The 16,193-nt window shown below is 50.0% G+C and overlaps 1 protein-coding gene across 1 annotated transcript; it reads left to right on the top strand.

Moving 5' to 3' along the window:
* The first annotated feature begins 4,426 nt into the window (after positions 1-4,426).
* On the top strand, positions 4,427-5,047 carry LOC136842297 (apolipoprotein A-IV-like). Its single transcript, XM_067109556.1, has one exon. It carries the CDS (start codon positions 4,427-4,429, stop codon positions 5,045-5,047), a length of 621 nt encoding a protein of 206 aa, XP_066965657.1.
* The last annotated feature ends 11,146 nt before the right edge of the window (positions 5,048-16,193 follow it).

Raw genomic sequence — 16,193 nt, 5'->3', positions numbered from 1 at the left:
ATGGCCAACTGCGACTAAATTGGAAGGGCCGGGTTACTAAGATCTGCACTCTCCCAAAGAATTTAGAGCATCCTTTCTCAAACAGAGTAAGACTCCAAATAAAGATTAACGCAGTAGACAAGAAGCTGCTCTGAGAAAAATGTACCTTTTGTGAGCACAACAATACTCTTATGAGGAAGACCTCCCTACACCGGTGATTAGAGCACACCAAAAATGTAAGGACTATCAAAAATATCTTGTAAACAAAACAATGTTCCATCTGTCACATCTAAGACAAATTTGCATTAATAACTCCTAACAACACTGGTATAACTGAAAACAAGCTTCAGTTAAAGGCAGATAAGGAAAATTGCTGAAGAGCACAATCCTCAGCACATCCATCACTGGTGAAAAAGCAAAGAAAGGCATGAAGTGCATGGAGCCAAGGAACGCCAGTGAAACAGGAAATATTCAAAGGTGATAACAAACCCGAAGGACACTAATGAAATAGGCTAAGAGGCAAAGGAATGAACAGACCCACAGGAAATCATAGAAGTAGACTAAAAAGCAGAGTTAACAGATCCAAAGGCCCCAGAGAAATATGGAAAAAGGCAAAGGAGAGGAATGACCCAATGGACATCAGTAAAATAGGGTTAAAAGGCAAAGGAGTGAACCTGAAGGACATAAGTGAAACTGGGAAAAACACAAAGGCCTGAACAAACCCGAAGTACATCAATGAAATGTGGAAAAAGACAAAGGAGACAACGCATCAGAAGAACATCAGTGAATCAGTCAAAGAGGCAAAGGAGTGAACAAACCCAGAAACGAGTGAAATAGGTTTGTAAAGTCACCAAATCGGCGCCAGGATAGTGTTTCGGCGGCGCCATTAATTAAGTCTCCGCTGAGCTTGTTTTCTTTGGTGACTTCCCGTTTTCTTCAAGCTCAATTAGTCACGCCTAAAACGTGCCAGGTCACGCATTTTAATCATTTTTACTTTATGGTATTTATACGAATGTCACACATTGTGTATCACATGTTTCTTCATTCACAGGCATCAAGACTGTATCTATATTGTAGCTCTGTATGTTTTGTATTGTAATTTGTACTCGTTCACTGCATATTATTGTTTATTGTTTCGACCTCAGGTCACAGTCAATTCCATTGTCTCTCACGGCCCGGCGTCAGTCGGCCGCAATATAAGCTGCCTGGATCTGTAATAAAGTAGCAGTAACTTTTACCTGCTCGTTTCTTTGACACCTTACAGTGGTGACCCCCGGAGTATCCCGGAGCCATTAGCGGACTCACACGGCGACTCAGTCTTGGCTCCAGGATTTCTCCAAAACACTCTTAGCGGCCTAAACACGGCGCTGTAACCAGCGTTTGAGCGTGCTGACTCTCGTCGGCGTACCCCACCAGCGTCACTAGCGGAACCACACGGCGCACGAAAGTGCGTACTGACGCGAAAATACCCCACTCCAGTAAGGGGTCAAAGGAGCGAGCATGGACGCGGATATCCCCTCCTTCATGCAGTTAAACGCGGACCCCGCGGACTCCGAGGTTTACCTACCTCCCATCACAGCCGCGCCCGCCCCGCATCGAGGCCCTCCCGCAATTCCACACCAGCGCCCGAACACACGACGGCGGGCAACACAATCGCGGGCCGCCCTCACCGTAAAGCTGCCCCGTTTCGCGCAGGGGAACCCATCGATGTGGCTGCGCAGGGTGGAGAGCCACTTCAGAATCGCGGACCTCACGGACGAAATCCTACAGGCCGACACAGTGCTCAACGCCCTTCCGGAGGGGACGTACAAAAACTCATCTCGCGAGTACCAAACACACACCCTCACATACAGCACCACAAAAAGTTCCTCCTCGAAGCTTGCTCCTGCCCATCGCCGAGCGGGCCGCCCGTGCTATCGACCTTGCCAATAATCCACGCCACGACCTCAATCCAAGAGACGCTTGGGCATGGTCGTAGATCTCCTGTCAATACCAGACTTGGGCGGCACAAACAAGCGGCAGGAGATAAGCTTCATACGGGAAATCTACCTTCGCCAACTCCTCCCGGAAGTACGCAACCAGATCGCTCACCCCTACACCATGCCTGTCGAGGACCTCATAGAGGCGGCACAACACCTCACAGACTCCGTCAAGGCTTTACAGCGGCTAAAACCGGCCACACAGCCGGTCAGCTCCGTCCAGCCTGAAGAGGACGTAGAGCAGCCCGTCAACGCCATCGCCAACAGACGTCCACCGAACCACAGCAGACGGAGGTCCCCGGGCTTCTGTCGCTACCACAAGTGGTTCGGAAAGGACGCCCGAAACTGCCTGCCGCCCTGCTCGTTCAACCGTTCAAAAAACGGGGGTGGCGGCGGCCAGCAGGACAGGCCGCCATGGCAGCCGAAGAACCCAGGGCCTCAAAAACAGTAGGTTTTTACGTCCGCGACACCATACGAATGTCACACATTGTGTATCACATGTTTCTTCATTCACAGGCATCAAGACTGTATCTATATTGTAGCTCTGTATGTTTTGTATTGTAATTTGTACTCGTTCACTGCATATTATTGTTTATTGTTTCGACCTCAGGTCACAGTCAATTCCATTGTCTCTCACGGGTTACTCCTGGGACGTCAGTCGGCCGCAATATAAGCTGCCTGGATCTGTAATAAAGTAGCAGTAACTTTTACCTGCTCGTTTCTTTGACACCTTACAGGTTAAAAGGCAAATAAGCGAACAGACCTAAAAACACTGGTGAATAGGTTAAAAGGCAAAGGCGTAAACAGACCCACAGGCCGCCAGTGAAACAGGATGAAAGGAAAATGACCGAACTGAACAAAAGGACACCAGTAATAGCCAATACAAGGCAAAGGAGTAAACAGACCCAAATGACACAAGCGAAACTAGCTAAAAGGCAAATGAGTGAGCAGTAACAGCCTTCACACAAACCATGAGGCACTAAAGAATTAATATTTCAACTAAAGAAAATCGTTACAGTACCTGAATAATATTGAAATATTTATATTAAGATACAAAAAGAGACAAATGCTACACGCATTAACAGAGTAGTGTACACAAATAACCGAACCTAATAAAATAAACAGAAAAGCTTTACGGAAATAGATCCGTAGAATGTTTAAAGACCTCAAAACATTCCTTTATATACTACCAGATAGACAGAAATGCGTGTGTGTGAGTAACTATGAGGGTTACTAAGAAAAGTGAGTTTGATTAGAAGTGAGAAAAATACATAAGGAGAAAAACGATGAAAAATGGCCTAGATCAAAGAAGAGAATTTTACTGGGTATTTGGGAGCGCGCGAGCGTGAGATTCAAAACTATCCTCAGCGTCAGCAAAGAGCGTTTGTGGTTCTAGACGATGGGGTGACGGAATAAATCCAGTGTGTAGTAGGAATAGAAGGTAATAATTTTAGAGATGAAAAACCAGTCTGGAGGTGAAGTTGCAAGATAGATGAGAAAATAGACATGATGTTGGCTATAGCAGTAAAAAGGAATATAATATTATGAAACAAAAGCGGTCATTTAACAAAAAAAAAAAAAAATTGAAAAAAACGTGAACAAAGACTTGAAAGAAATAGGTTGTTCTATATGGAAGAATATTAAAGGAACAGGTTGTTCTGCATGGAAGTAATTAAAGGAACAGGTTTGTTCTACACGGAAGTAAATTAAAGGAACAGGTTGTTCTACATGGAAGTAATTAAAGGAAAAGGTTGCTCTACATGGAAGTATATTAAAGGAACAGGTTGTTCTGCATGGAAGTAATTAAAGGAACAGGTTGTTCTACATCGAAGTAATTAAAGGAACAGGTTGTTCTACATGGAAGTAAATTAAAGGAACAAGTTGTTCTACATGGAAGTAAATTAAAGGAACAGGTTGTTCTGCATGGAAGTAATTAAAGGAACAGGTTGTTCTACATCGAAGTAATTAAAGGAACAGGTTGTTCTACATGGAAATAAATTAAAGGAACAGGTTGTCCTGCATGGAAGTAATTAAAGGAAAAGATTGTTCTACATGGAAGTAAATTAAAGGAACAAGTTGTTCTACATGGAAGTAAATTAAAGGAATAGGTTGTTCTACATGGAAGTAAATTAAAGGAACAAGTTGTTCTACATGGAAGTAAATTAAAGGAACAGGTTGTTCTACATGAAAGTAAATTAAAGGAACAGATTGTTCTACATGGAAAAAAATTAAAGGAATAAGTTGTTCTAAATAGAAGTAAATTAAGGGAACAAGTTGTTCTACATGGAAGTAAATTAAAGGAACAGGCTGTTCTACATAGAAGTAAAATAAGAAAAATAAGTTGTTCTATATAGAAGTAAATTAAAGGAACAGGTTGTTCTGCATGGAAGTAAATTAAAGGAACAGGTTGTTCTACATGGAAGTAAATTAAGAGAAACAGGTTGTACTACATGGAATTAAATTAAAGAATGCATGGAAGTAAATTAAAGAAACAGGCTGCTCTACATGGAAGTAAGTTAAAGGTACAGGATGTTCTACATGGAAGTAAATTAAAGGAACAGGTTGTTTTACATGGAAGTAATTTAAAGGTACAGGATGTTCTAAATGGAAGTAAATTAAGGGAACAGATTGTTCTACATGGAAGTAAATTAAATGAACAGGTTGTTCTGCATGGAAATAAACTAAAGGAACAGGTTGTTCTACATGGAAGTAAATTAAAGGAACAGGATGTTCTACATGGAAGTAAATTAAAGGAACAGTTTGTTCTGCATGGAAGTAAATTAAAGGAACGGATTGTTCTACATGGTAGTAAATTAAAGGAACAGGTTGTTTTACATGGAAGTAAATTAAAGGAACAGGTTGTTCTACATGGAAGTAAATTAAAGGAACAGGATGTTCTACATGGAAGTAAATTAAAAGAACAGCTTCTTCCGCATGGAAGTAAATTAAAGGAACGGATTGTTCTACATGGAAGTAAATTAAAGGAACAGGTTGTTCTACATGGAAGTAAATTAAAGGAACAGGTTGTTCTACATGGAAGTAAATTAAAGGAACAGGTTGTTCTACGTGAAAGTAAATTAAAGGAATAAGTTGTTCTAAACAGAAGTAAATTAAGGGAATAAGATATTCTACACAGAAGTAAATTAAAGGAACAGGCTGTTCTACATGGAAGAAAATAAGAAAAATAGGTTGTTCTACATGGAAGTAAATTAAAGGAATAGGTTGTTCTACATGGCAGTAAATTAAAGGAACAGGTTGTTCTGCTGAACAAACCTAAAGGAACAGTTTGTCCTGCATGGAAGTAAATTAAAGGAACGGATTGTTCTACATGGATCTCTGCAAGGCTCAGGTTGTTCTGCTTGGTAAATTAAAGGAACAGATTGTTCTACATGGCTCAGTAAATTAAAGAGAACAGGTTGTTCTACATGAAAGTCAATTAAAGGAACAGATTGTTCTACATGGAAGTAAATTAAAGGAATAAGTTGTTCAAATAGAAGTAAATTAAGCCCTACATGGGTAAATTAAAGGAACAGGCTGTTCTACATGGAAGTAAAATAAGAAAAATAGGTTGTTCTACATGGAAGTAAATTAAAGGAACAGGTTGTTCTACATAGAAGTAAATTAAAGCCCAGGTTGTTTTACATGGAGAGTAAATTAAAGTCGCGAATATGTTATTCTGCAAGGAAGCAAATTAAAATAACAGCCCTCACCAAATTAAAGCCGCCTCCCATCATTGTTCTACCTGGACCGTAAATTAAAGCCTCACAGGTTGTTCTACATTGAATTAAATTAAAGGAATAGGTTGTTCCACATGGAGCGTCCCACCAAGTAACAGGTTAATCAGGCGCGTCCCTCAATTAAAGGAATAGGTTTGTAAAGTCACCAATTCGGCGCCAGGATGGTGTTTCGGCGGCGCCATTAATTAAGTCTCCGCTGAGCTTGTTTTCTTTGGTGACTTCCCGTTTTCTTCAAGCTAAATTAGTCACGCCTAAAACGTGCCAGGTCACGCATTTTAATCATTTTTACTTTATGGTATTTATACGAATGTCACACATTGTGTATCACATGTTTCTTCATTCACAGGCATCAAGACTGTATCTATATTGTGTCTCTGTATGTTTCGTATTGTAATTCGTACTCGTTCACTGCATATTATTGTTTATTGTTTCGACCTCAGGTCACAGTCAATTCCATTGTCTCTCACGGCCCGGCGTCAGTCGGCCGCAATATAAGCCGCCTGGATCTGTAATAAATCAGCAGTAACCTTTACCTGCTCGTTTCTTTGACACCTTACAGTGGTGACCCCGGAGTATCCCGGAGCCATTAAGCGGACTCACACGGCGACTCAGTCTTGGCTCCAGGATTTCTCCAAAAAACGCTCTTAAACACGGCTGTAACCAGCGTTTGAGCGTGCTGACTCGTTCGTACCCCACCAGCGTCACTAGCGGAACCACACGGCGCACGCAAAGTGCGTACCGACGCAATCCCACTCCAGTAAGGGGTCAAAACGAGCGAGCATGGACGCCGGAGATCCCCTCCTTCATGCAGTTAAACGCGGACCCCGCGGACTCCGAGGTTACCTACCTCCCATCGCAGCCGCGCCCCCCCGCATCGAGGCCCTCCCGCACTCCACACCAGCGCCCGAACACACGACGGCCGGGCAACACACGCGGTTAAAGCTGCCGCCAATGTTTACGCCAGGGCAACCCATCGAGGTGGCTGCGCGCAGGGTGGAGAGCCACTTCAGAATCGCGGACCTCACGGATGAAATCCTACAGGCCGACACAGTGCTCAACGCCCTTCCGGAGGACGTGTACAACAAAACTCATCTCGCGGGTACCAAACACTCACCCTCAAATACAGCACCACAAAAAGTTCCTCCTCGAATCGCCGAGCCGGCCGCCCGTGCTATCGACCTTGCCAATAATCCACGCCCGACCTCAATCCAAGAGACGCTTGGGGCATGGTCGAGATCTCCTGTCAACACCAGTCTCGTGGCACAAACAAGCGGCAGGAGATAAGCCAGACGTGGAAATTTTCCTTCGCCAACTCTCCCGGAAGTACGCACCAGATCGCTCACCCCTACACCATGCCCGTCGAGGACCTCATAGAGGCGGCACAACACCTCACAGACTCCGTCAAGGCTTTACAGCGGCTAAAACCGGCCACTCAGCCGGTCAGCTCCGTCCAGCCTGAAGAGGACGAGCAGCCCGTCAACGCCATCGCCAACAGACGTCCACCGAACCACAGTAGACGGTGGTCCCGGGCTTCTGTCGCTATCACAAGTGGTTCGGAAAGGACGCCCGAAACTGCCTGCCGCCCTGCTCGTTCAACCGTTCAAAAACGGGGTGGCGGCCAGCAGGACAGGTCGCCATGGCAGCCGAAGAACCCAGGGCCTCAAAAACAGTGGTTTTCGTCCGCGACACCGTCTCCGGCAGGATGATGCTGGTCGACACAGGGCCTTTCAAGTCGGTCTTCCCAGCATCCAGAGAGGACCGCAACCAGACACCAGACCGGCCACTGCATTTCCTGAAACGGAAATTCCATCCTCTCCAACGGCACCAGGCTCCTGTCGATCTCCATCCTTGGCCAGAGTTACTCCTGGGACTTCATCGTCGCGGGTTAGGAACCCCACTCCTGGGGGCCGATTTTCTGGCGATTTAGTCGAATAGGTTAAACAAGCGCCTCCTTGATACCGACCCTGCCGGTCTCTCCGTTAACGTTTATACACCTTCTGTCGGAGTTCCCTGATGTGTTTAAGCCCGAGCTGAAAAATGTCCCTGGGGCCCCAGCCAAACACGGCATATACCACCATATAGTGACTTCATGCGGTTCAAACCCCCTCAGCGCCTTCAGGAGGCGAAAAAGCATTCGCGAGGAGATGGAACGGATGGGCATCTGCAGGAAAGCCTCCAGTCCATGGGCCTCCCCCTCCACATGGTGCAGAAACCGGACGGCTCCTGGAGACCCTGAGGCGACTACAGAAAAGTCAACATTGCAACATAAGAGCCCGACCACTACCCTCTGCCCAATATGCAAGACCTCGGCCTCCTTTCACGGGGCCAAAATATTCACTAAATTGGACCTTCTGTCTTATTTTCAGGTACCTGTTGCGCCAGAAAACATGGGAGGTGAAGAAAGACAGCCATCATCACGCCCTTTTAGGTCCTATGTGTTAAGGCCTTCTCCACCTTCTGGCTGAGGAACGCCAAAAAATTCCAGCGGCTCATGGACAGCATCCTGGGGACCTAAAATTCTTAATGCTACATCGAAGACATTCTCATATTTTCCAGGTCTCATGGCGAACACCAGAACAGCACATCAAAGCAGTCCTCAGCGCCTCCAATGAAAACGGCCTGTCCGTTTTGACAAGTGTAGCCAGAAAGCAGAGTTCCTGGGTCACGAGGTTCTCTCCGACAGGCGTCCGCCCTCATTACATCGAAAAGTGGCAGCCGTCAAAGTTCCCGACACCCACCTCCATCAAGGCCGTCCAGGAGTTCCTTGGGATGGTAATATCTAAACTTCTACAGGTGCTGTCCCGGGACACGTTGTCCTGAAAAGTCCAAAGGTCAACCGAAGTCCCTGTCTTGGGGACCCAGCCAGCAGCAGGCCTTTTCCCATGAAACAAAAGGCCGCCTCACTCAAAGGCAACCGCCTTGGCACACCAGATCCCAAAGGCTCCCCTCCAGCTGACGACAGACGCCAGTAACGTTGCCTCAAGTTGTTCTGGAGCAAATCATCAAAAACCCCCAGCCCATCGCCTTCTTCAGCAAGAAGTTCAATCCCGCAGAGTCCCGATACAGCACCTTTGACGCGATGTACCATGGAAGTAAATTGTAACCTGGAGGGACGCCATGGACAATCTTCACAGACCACCAGCCACTGGTTCACGCTTTCACGAAGCAAGGGGCGCATGGTCTTCCAGACAGCTCCACCTCAGCCATGGCCAATTTACCTGTTCAGGTACCTCCCCGGCAAGAAAAATCCGTAGCAGACGCCTCTCAGAGTCGAATTGAGCAAAAGATTATATAAAGCTTGGTGTAGATTACCAGGACCTTGCCAGAGAACAGGCCGCTGACCCAGAAACCCCAGCATACCGCACCTACATCACATCCCTCAAGTGGCGGGACGTGACCTAAATTCGCCCGGAGGCCCCAGCCTGCTCTGTGACATCAGCACAGGCCAGCCCCGCCCTTTGGTTCCAGCCTCACGCCGCCGCCAGGTATTTGACATGAATTCCACGGCCTCTCATGGACCTCCGGCAGGACCACGGCCAAACTGCTTTCAAAAAGTTCGTCTGGAACGGGGTGCAAAAGGACGCCACAGCCTGGGCAAAACAGTGCCTGCAGTGCCAGACCAGTAAAGTGGGTCGTCACACCAGTCGGGGGTTAAAGGCGAGTTCCCACAGCCAGGGCGCCGCCCGAAGCCACATCCACATCGACGTCGTCGGGCCCCTTCCCCATCAGGCAGATCCAGATACCTCCTCACGGTGGTAGACCGTTCAACGAGGTGGCCCGGCCACGCCCCATGCAAGAAGCCACCGCCAGCGGCGTGCGCCGAGGCCCTGCTCTCCAGTTGGGTTAGCCCCACGGCGTCCCGGGACCACATCACAACCGACAGGGGCCCTTTCCTCTCCGAGCTGTGGTCTGCCCTGGCTCAACTGCTGGGAACCACGCACCACACCACCACAGCGTACAACCCAGCGGCCAACGGCCTGGTTGAACAGTTCCACAGGGAAGTCCTTAAAGTCATCCCTCATGGCCCGCTGCACTGCAGGACTGGAAACATCAGCTGCCGTGGGTCCTCCTCGGGTTGAGGACCGCCCCAGAGCCGACGGCACCCCATCCGCAGCTGAACAAACCTATGGGGAACCCCTCGTGGTGCCGGGAGAGCTCGTGACGGATGATCGCCACTCCCCATCTCTGCAGAGGCTCCAGCGACGTGGCGGCAAGTTAATTTGCAACAGGCGCTCATTGCATTACAGAGCAACCACCTTCAGGCCACAGCTGTCATCCGCCACCCACGTCTTCGTCAGAGTCGACGCCGTCCGTCCACCACTAACTAAAGCCTACAGGGGACCCTTCCGCGTGCTGGAACGGAACAGCAAGGCGTTCGGCTGGCACTTCAGGCAGGAACGACTGGTTTCCATGGAGACCCGGCTAAAGCCCGCACGTTCCTGTCGGAGAGTCCCGCAGCGTCGTTCAGCACCCCCTTCAAGGAAAACGCACTCCAGCAAGCCCTCACCATCCAACAGGTTGTTCCCAGGAAGGACCGCCAAACAGCAGCCTCTTCAGGCGGAGGCCCCTCAGTTATCCTCAATGAACAGGCACCCTTCAGCGTCCCACCAGGTACAGGGATTAATCAGGCGGTCCCTCGTCTTGGGAAGTATTTTGTAAAGTCACCACCTTCGGCGCCAGGATAGTGTTTCGCCGAAGTCTCCGCTGAGCTTGTTTTCTTTGGTGACTTCCGTTTTCTTCAAGCTCAATTAGTCACGCCTAAAACGTGCCAGGTCACGCATTTTAATCATTTTTACTTTATGGTGTTTATACAAATGTCACACATTGTGTATCACATGTTTCTTCATTCACAGGCATCAAGACTGTATCTATATTGTAGCTCTGTATGTTTTGTATTGTAATTTGTACTCGTTCACTGCATATTATTGTTTATTGTTTCGACCTCAGGTCACAGTCAATTCCATTGTCTCTCACGGCCCGGCGTCAGTCGGCCGCAATATAAGCTGCCTGGATCTGTAATAAAGTAGCAGTAACTTTTACCTGCTCGTTTCTTTGACACCTTACAGTGGTGACCCCGAGTATCCCGGAGCCATTAGCGGACTCACACGGCGACTCAGTCTTGGCTCCAGGATTTCTCCAAAACGCTCTTAGCGGCCTAAACACGGCGCTGTAACCAGCGTTTGACTCTCGTCGGGCGTACCCACCAGCGCCACTAGCGGAACCACACGGCGCACGAAAGTGCGTATTGACGCGAGTACCCCACTCCAGTAAGGGGTCAAAGGAGCGAGCATGGACGCGGATATCCCCTCCTTCATGCAGTTAAACGCGACCCCGCGGGACTCCGAGGTTTACCTACCTCCCATCACAGCCGCGCCCGCCCCGCGCATCGAGGCCCTCCCGCAACTCCACACCAGCGCCCAACACACGACGGCCGGGCAACACAATCGCACAGTAAAGCTGCCGCCCGTTTACGCGGGGAACCCATCGATGTGGCTGCGCAGGGTGGAGAGCCACTTCAGAATCGCGGACCTCACGGACGAAATCCTACAGGCCGACACAGTGCTCAACGCCCTTCCGGAGGACGTGTACAGAAAACTCATCTCGCGAGTACCCGAAACACACACCCCATACAGCACCACAAAAAGTTCCTCCTCGAAGAGCTTGCTCCTGCCCATCGCCGAGCCGGGCCGCCAACGACCTTGCCAATAATCCACGCCACGACCTCAATCCAAGAGACGCGGGGGCATGGTCGTAGATCTCCTGTCAATACCAGTCTTGGGTGGCACAAACAAGCGGCAGGAGATAAGCTTCATACGGGAAATCTTCCTTCGCCAACTCTCCCGGAAGTACGCAACCAGATCGCTCACCCCTACACCATGCCTGTCAAGGACCTCATAGAGGCGGCACAACACCTCACAGACTCCGTCAAGGCTTCACAGCGGCTAAAACCGGCCACACAGCCGGTCAGCTCCGTCCAGCCTGAAGAGGACGTAGAGCAGCCCGTCAACGCCATCGCCAACAGACGTCCACCGAACCACAGCAGACGGAGGTCCCGGGCTTCTGTCGCTACCACAAGTGGTTCGGAAAGGACGCCCGAAACTGCCTGCCGCCCTGCTCGTTCAACCGTTCAAAAAAGCGGGGTGGCGGCCAGCAGGACAGGCCGCCATGGCAGCCGAAGAACCCAGGGCCTCAAAACAGTAGGTTTTTGCGTCCGCGACACCGTCTCGGCAGGATGATGCTGGTCGACACAGGGAGCCTTTAAATCGGTCTTCCCAGCATCCAGAGAGGACCGCAACCAGACACCAGACCCGGCCGCTTTCTGACGGCCGCCAACGGAACCCCATCCTCTCCTACGGCACCAGGCTCCTGTCGATCTCCATCCTTGGCCAGAGTTACTCCTGGGACTTCATCGTCGCGGACGTAGGAACCCCACTCCTGGGGGCCGATTTTCTGGCGCACTTCGGCCTGCTAGTCGACGTGGGGCGCAAGCGCCTCCTCGATACCGACTCCTGCCGGTCTCTTCCGTTAACGGCGGGACCCAGACCCACCATCAGCGCCGTCGCCCCACCAGTATGCACACCTTCTGTCGGATTTCCCTGAGGTATTTAAGCCCGAGCCGCCAAGTCCCGGGGCCCCAGCCAAGCACGGCATATACCACCATATAGTGACTAAAGGGCCCCCGACACATGCGAAGTTCCGCAGGCTTCCCCTCAGCGCCTTCAGGAGGCGAAAAAGCATTCGCGGGAGATGGAACAGATGGGCATCTGCAGGAAAGCCTCCAGTCCATGGGCCTCCCCCCTCACATGGTGCAGAAACCGGACGGCTCCTGGAGACCCTGCGGCGACTACAGGCGGCTCAACATTGCAACGGAGCCCGACCACTACCCTCTACCCAATATGCAAGACCTCACGGCCTCCTTTCACGGGGCCAAAATATTCACTAAATTGGACCTTCTTAAATCTTATTTCCAGGTACCTGTTGCGCCAGAGGACATACCAAAGACAGCCATCATCACGCCCTTCAGGTCCTATGTGTTCGCCTTCTCCACCTTCTGGCTGAGGAACGCCGGGCCACCTTCCAGCGGCTCATGGACAGCATCCTGGGGACCTAAAATTCTGCGTCTGCTACGCCGACGACATTCTCATATTTTCCAGGTCTCACAGCGAACACCAGAGGCACATCAAAGCAGTCCTCCAGCGCCTCCAAGAAAACGGCCTCGTCGTCCGTTTCGACAAGTGTACCTTCGGCGTCCAGAAAGCGGAATTCCTGGGTCACGAGGTGTCTCCGACAGGCGTCCGCCCTCTTACATCGAAAGTGGCAGCCGTAGCCAAGTTCCCGACACCCACCTCCATCAAGGCCGTCCAGGAGTTCCTTGGGATGGTAAACTTCTACAGGCGGTTCATCCCGGGATCGCGCACACCCACGGCCCCCTGACGGAAGTCCTAAAGGTCAACCGAAGTCCCTGTCTTGGGGACCCAGCCAGCAGCAGGCCTTTTCCCTGACGAAGGCAGCCCTCACCAAGGCAACCGCCTTGGCACACCAGGATCCCAAGGCTCCCCTCCAGCTGACGACAGACGCCAGTAACGTTGCCTGCGGTGCTGTTCTGGAGCAAATCATCAACGGCGCCCCAGCCCATCGCCTTCTTCAGCAAGAAGTTCAGTCCCGCAGAGTCCCGCTACAGCACCTTCGACAGGGAACTCTGCGCGATGTACCGCGCAGTTCGGCACTTCAAGTTCCTCCTGGAGGGGACGCCCTTCACAATCTTCACAGACCACCAGCCACTGGTTCACGCCTTCACGAAGCAGGGGACGCATGGTCTTCCAGACAGCAGCGCCACCTCTCAGCCATAGCCGAATTTACCTGTTCCGTCAGGTACCTCCCGGCAAGAAAAATCCCGTAGCAGACGCCCTCTCCAGAGTCGAGTTGAACGCAGTGCAGCTTGGTGTAGATTACCAGGACCTTGCCAGAGAACAGGCCGCTGACCCAGAAACCCCAGCATACCGCACCGCCATCACATCCCTCAAGTGGCGGGACGTGACCCTCGCCCCCGAGGCCCCAGCCTGCTCTGTGACATCAGCACAGGCCAGCCCTGCCCTTTGGTTCCAGCCTCACGCCGCCGCCAGGTATTCGACATCATTCACGGCCTCTCACACCCTCCGGCAGGACCACGGCCAAACTGCTTTCAAAAAGTTCGTCTGGCACGGGTGCAAAAGGACGCCACAGCCTGGGCAAAACAGTGCCTGCAGTGCCAGACCAGTAAAGTGGGTCATCACACGCAGTCGGGGTAGGCGAGTTCCCACAGCCAGGGCGCCGCCGCCACATCCACATCGACGTCGTCGGGCCCCTTCCCCATCAGGCGGATCCAGATACCTCCTCACGGTGGTAGACCGTTCGACGAGGTGGCCCGGCCACACCCATGCAAGAAGCCACCGCCAGCGCCGTGCGCTGAGGCCCTGCTCTCCAGTTGGGTTAGCCGCCCGGCCCCGGACCACATCACAACCGACAGGGCCCTGCTTTCCTCTCCGAGTTGTGGTCTGCCCTGGCTCAACTGCTGGGAACCATGCACCACACCACCACAGCGTACAACCCAGCGGCCAACGGCCTGGTTGAACGGTTCCACAGGTCCCAAAGTCATCCCTCATGGCCCGCTGCACCTGCCGAGGACTGGAAACATCAGCTGCCGTGGGTCCTCCTCGGGTTGAGGACCGCCCCAGAGCCGACGGCACCCCATCCGCAGCTGAACAAACCTATGGGGAACCCCTCATGGTGCCGGGAGAGCTCGTGACGGATGATCGCCACTCCCCATCTCTGCAGAGGCTCCGCGACGTGGCCGGCAAGTTCGCCCCTTGCAGGCGCTCATACATCGACAAAGCAACCACCTTCATGCCGCCACAGCTGTCATCCGCCACCCACGTCTTCGTCAGAGTCGACGCCGTCCGTCCACCACTAACTAAGCCCTACAGGGGACCCTTCCGCGTGCTGGAGCGTGGAGCGGAACAGCAAGGCGTTCCAGCTGGCACTCCCAGGCAAGAACGACTGGGTTTCCATAGACCGGCTAAAGCCCGCCTTCCTGTCGGAGAGTCCCGGCAGCGACGCAGCACCCCTTCCGCCCAAACGCACTCCAGCACGCCCTCACCCCCGCAGGCGCGGCCGCCCCAGGAAGGAACCGCCCAAACAGCAGCCTCACAGGCGGGAGGCCCCTCAGTTATCTTCAAGGAGCCGCGGCACCCTTCAGCGTCCCAGCAGATACAGGGATTAATCAGACGCGTCCCTCGTCTTGGGGGGGGAGTATTTGTAAAGTCACCAATTAAGCCGCCAGGATAGTGTTTCGGCGCCATTAATTAAGTCTCCGCTGAGCTTGTTTTCTTTGGTGACTTCCCGTTTTCTTCAAGCTCAATTAGTCACGCCTAAAACGTGCCAGGTCACGCATTTTAATCATTTTTACTTTATGGTGTTTATACGAATGTCACACATTGTGTATCACATGTTTCTTCATTCACAGGCATCAAGACTGTATCTATATTGTAGCTCTGTATGTTTTGTATTGTAATTTGTACTCGTTCACTGCATATTATTGTTTATTGTTTCGACCTCAGGTCACAGTCAATTCCATTGTCTCTCACGGCCCGGCGTCAGTCGGCCGCAATATAAGCTGCCTGGATCTGTAATAAAGTAGCAGTAACTTTTACCTGCTCGTTTCTTTGACACCTTACAAATTAAAGGAACAGGTTGTTCTACATGAAAGTAAATTAAAGTAACAGATTGTCCTACATGGAAGTAAATTAAAGGAATAAGTTGTTCTAAATAGAAGTAAATTAAGGAATACGTTGTTCTACATGGAAGTAAATTGAAGGAACAGCCTGTTCTACATGGAAGTAAAATAAGAAAAATAGGTTGTTCTACATGGAAGTAAATTAAAGGAACAAGTTGTTCTACATGGAAGTAAATTAAAGGAAAAGGTTGTTCTACACGGAATTAAATTAAAGGAATAGGTTGTTGTTCTACTTGGAAGTGAATTAAAGGAATAGGTTGTTCTACATTGAAGGAAATTAAAGGAATAGGTTGTTCTACATGGAGGTATACTGAAGGAACAGGTTGTTCTGCATGGAAGTAAATTAAAGGAATAGGTTGTTCTACAGGGAAGTAAATTAAAGGAACAGGTTGTTCTACATAGAAGTAAATTAAAGGAACAAGTTGTTCTACATGGAAGTAAATTAAAGGAACAGGTTGTTCTTTATGGAAGTAAATTAAAGGAATAGGTTGTTGTTCTACATGGAAGTAAATTAAAGGAAATGTTGTTCTACAAGGAAGTAAATTAAAGGAACAGATTGTTATGCCTGGAAGTATATTAAATGAACAGCTTCTTCTACATGGAAATAATTAAATGAACAGGTTGTTCTGCATGGAAGTAAATTAAAGGAACAGTTTGTTCTACATGGAAGTAAATTAAAGGAAGTTATTCTACATGGAAGAAAATTAAAGGAACAGGTTGTTTTTA

This window comes from Macrobrachium rosenbergii, chromosome 10 (genome assembly GCF_040412425.1).
Source record: "Macrobrachium rosenbergii isolate ZJJX-2024 chromosome 10, ASM4041242v1, whole genome shotgun sequence".
NCBI classification, from domain to species: Eukaryota; Metazoa; Arthropoda; class Malacostraca; order Decapoda; family Palaemonidae; genus Macrobrachium; species Macrobrachium rosenbergii.
This window is presented reverse-complemented; position numbering and strand designations above follow the sequence as displayed.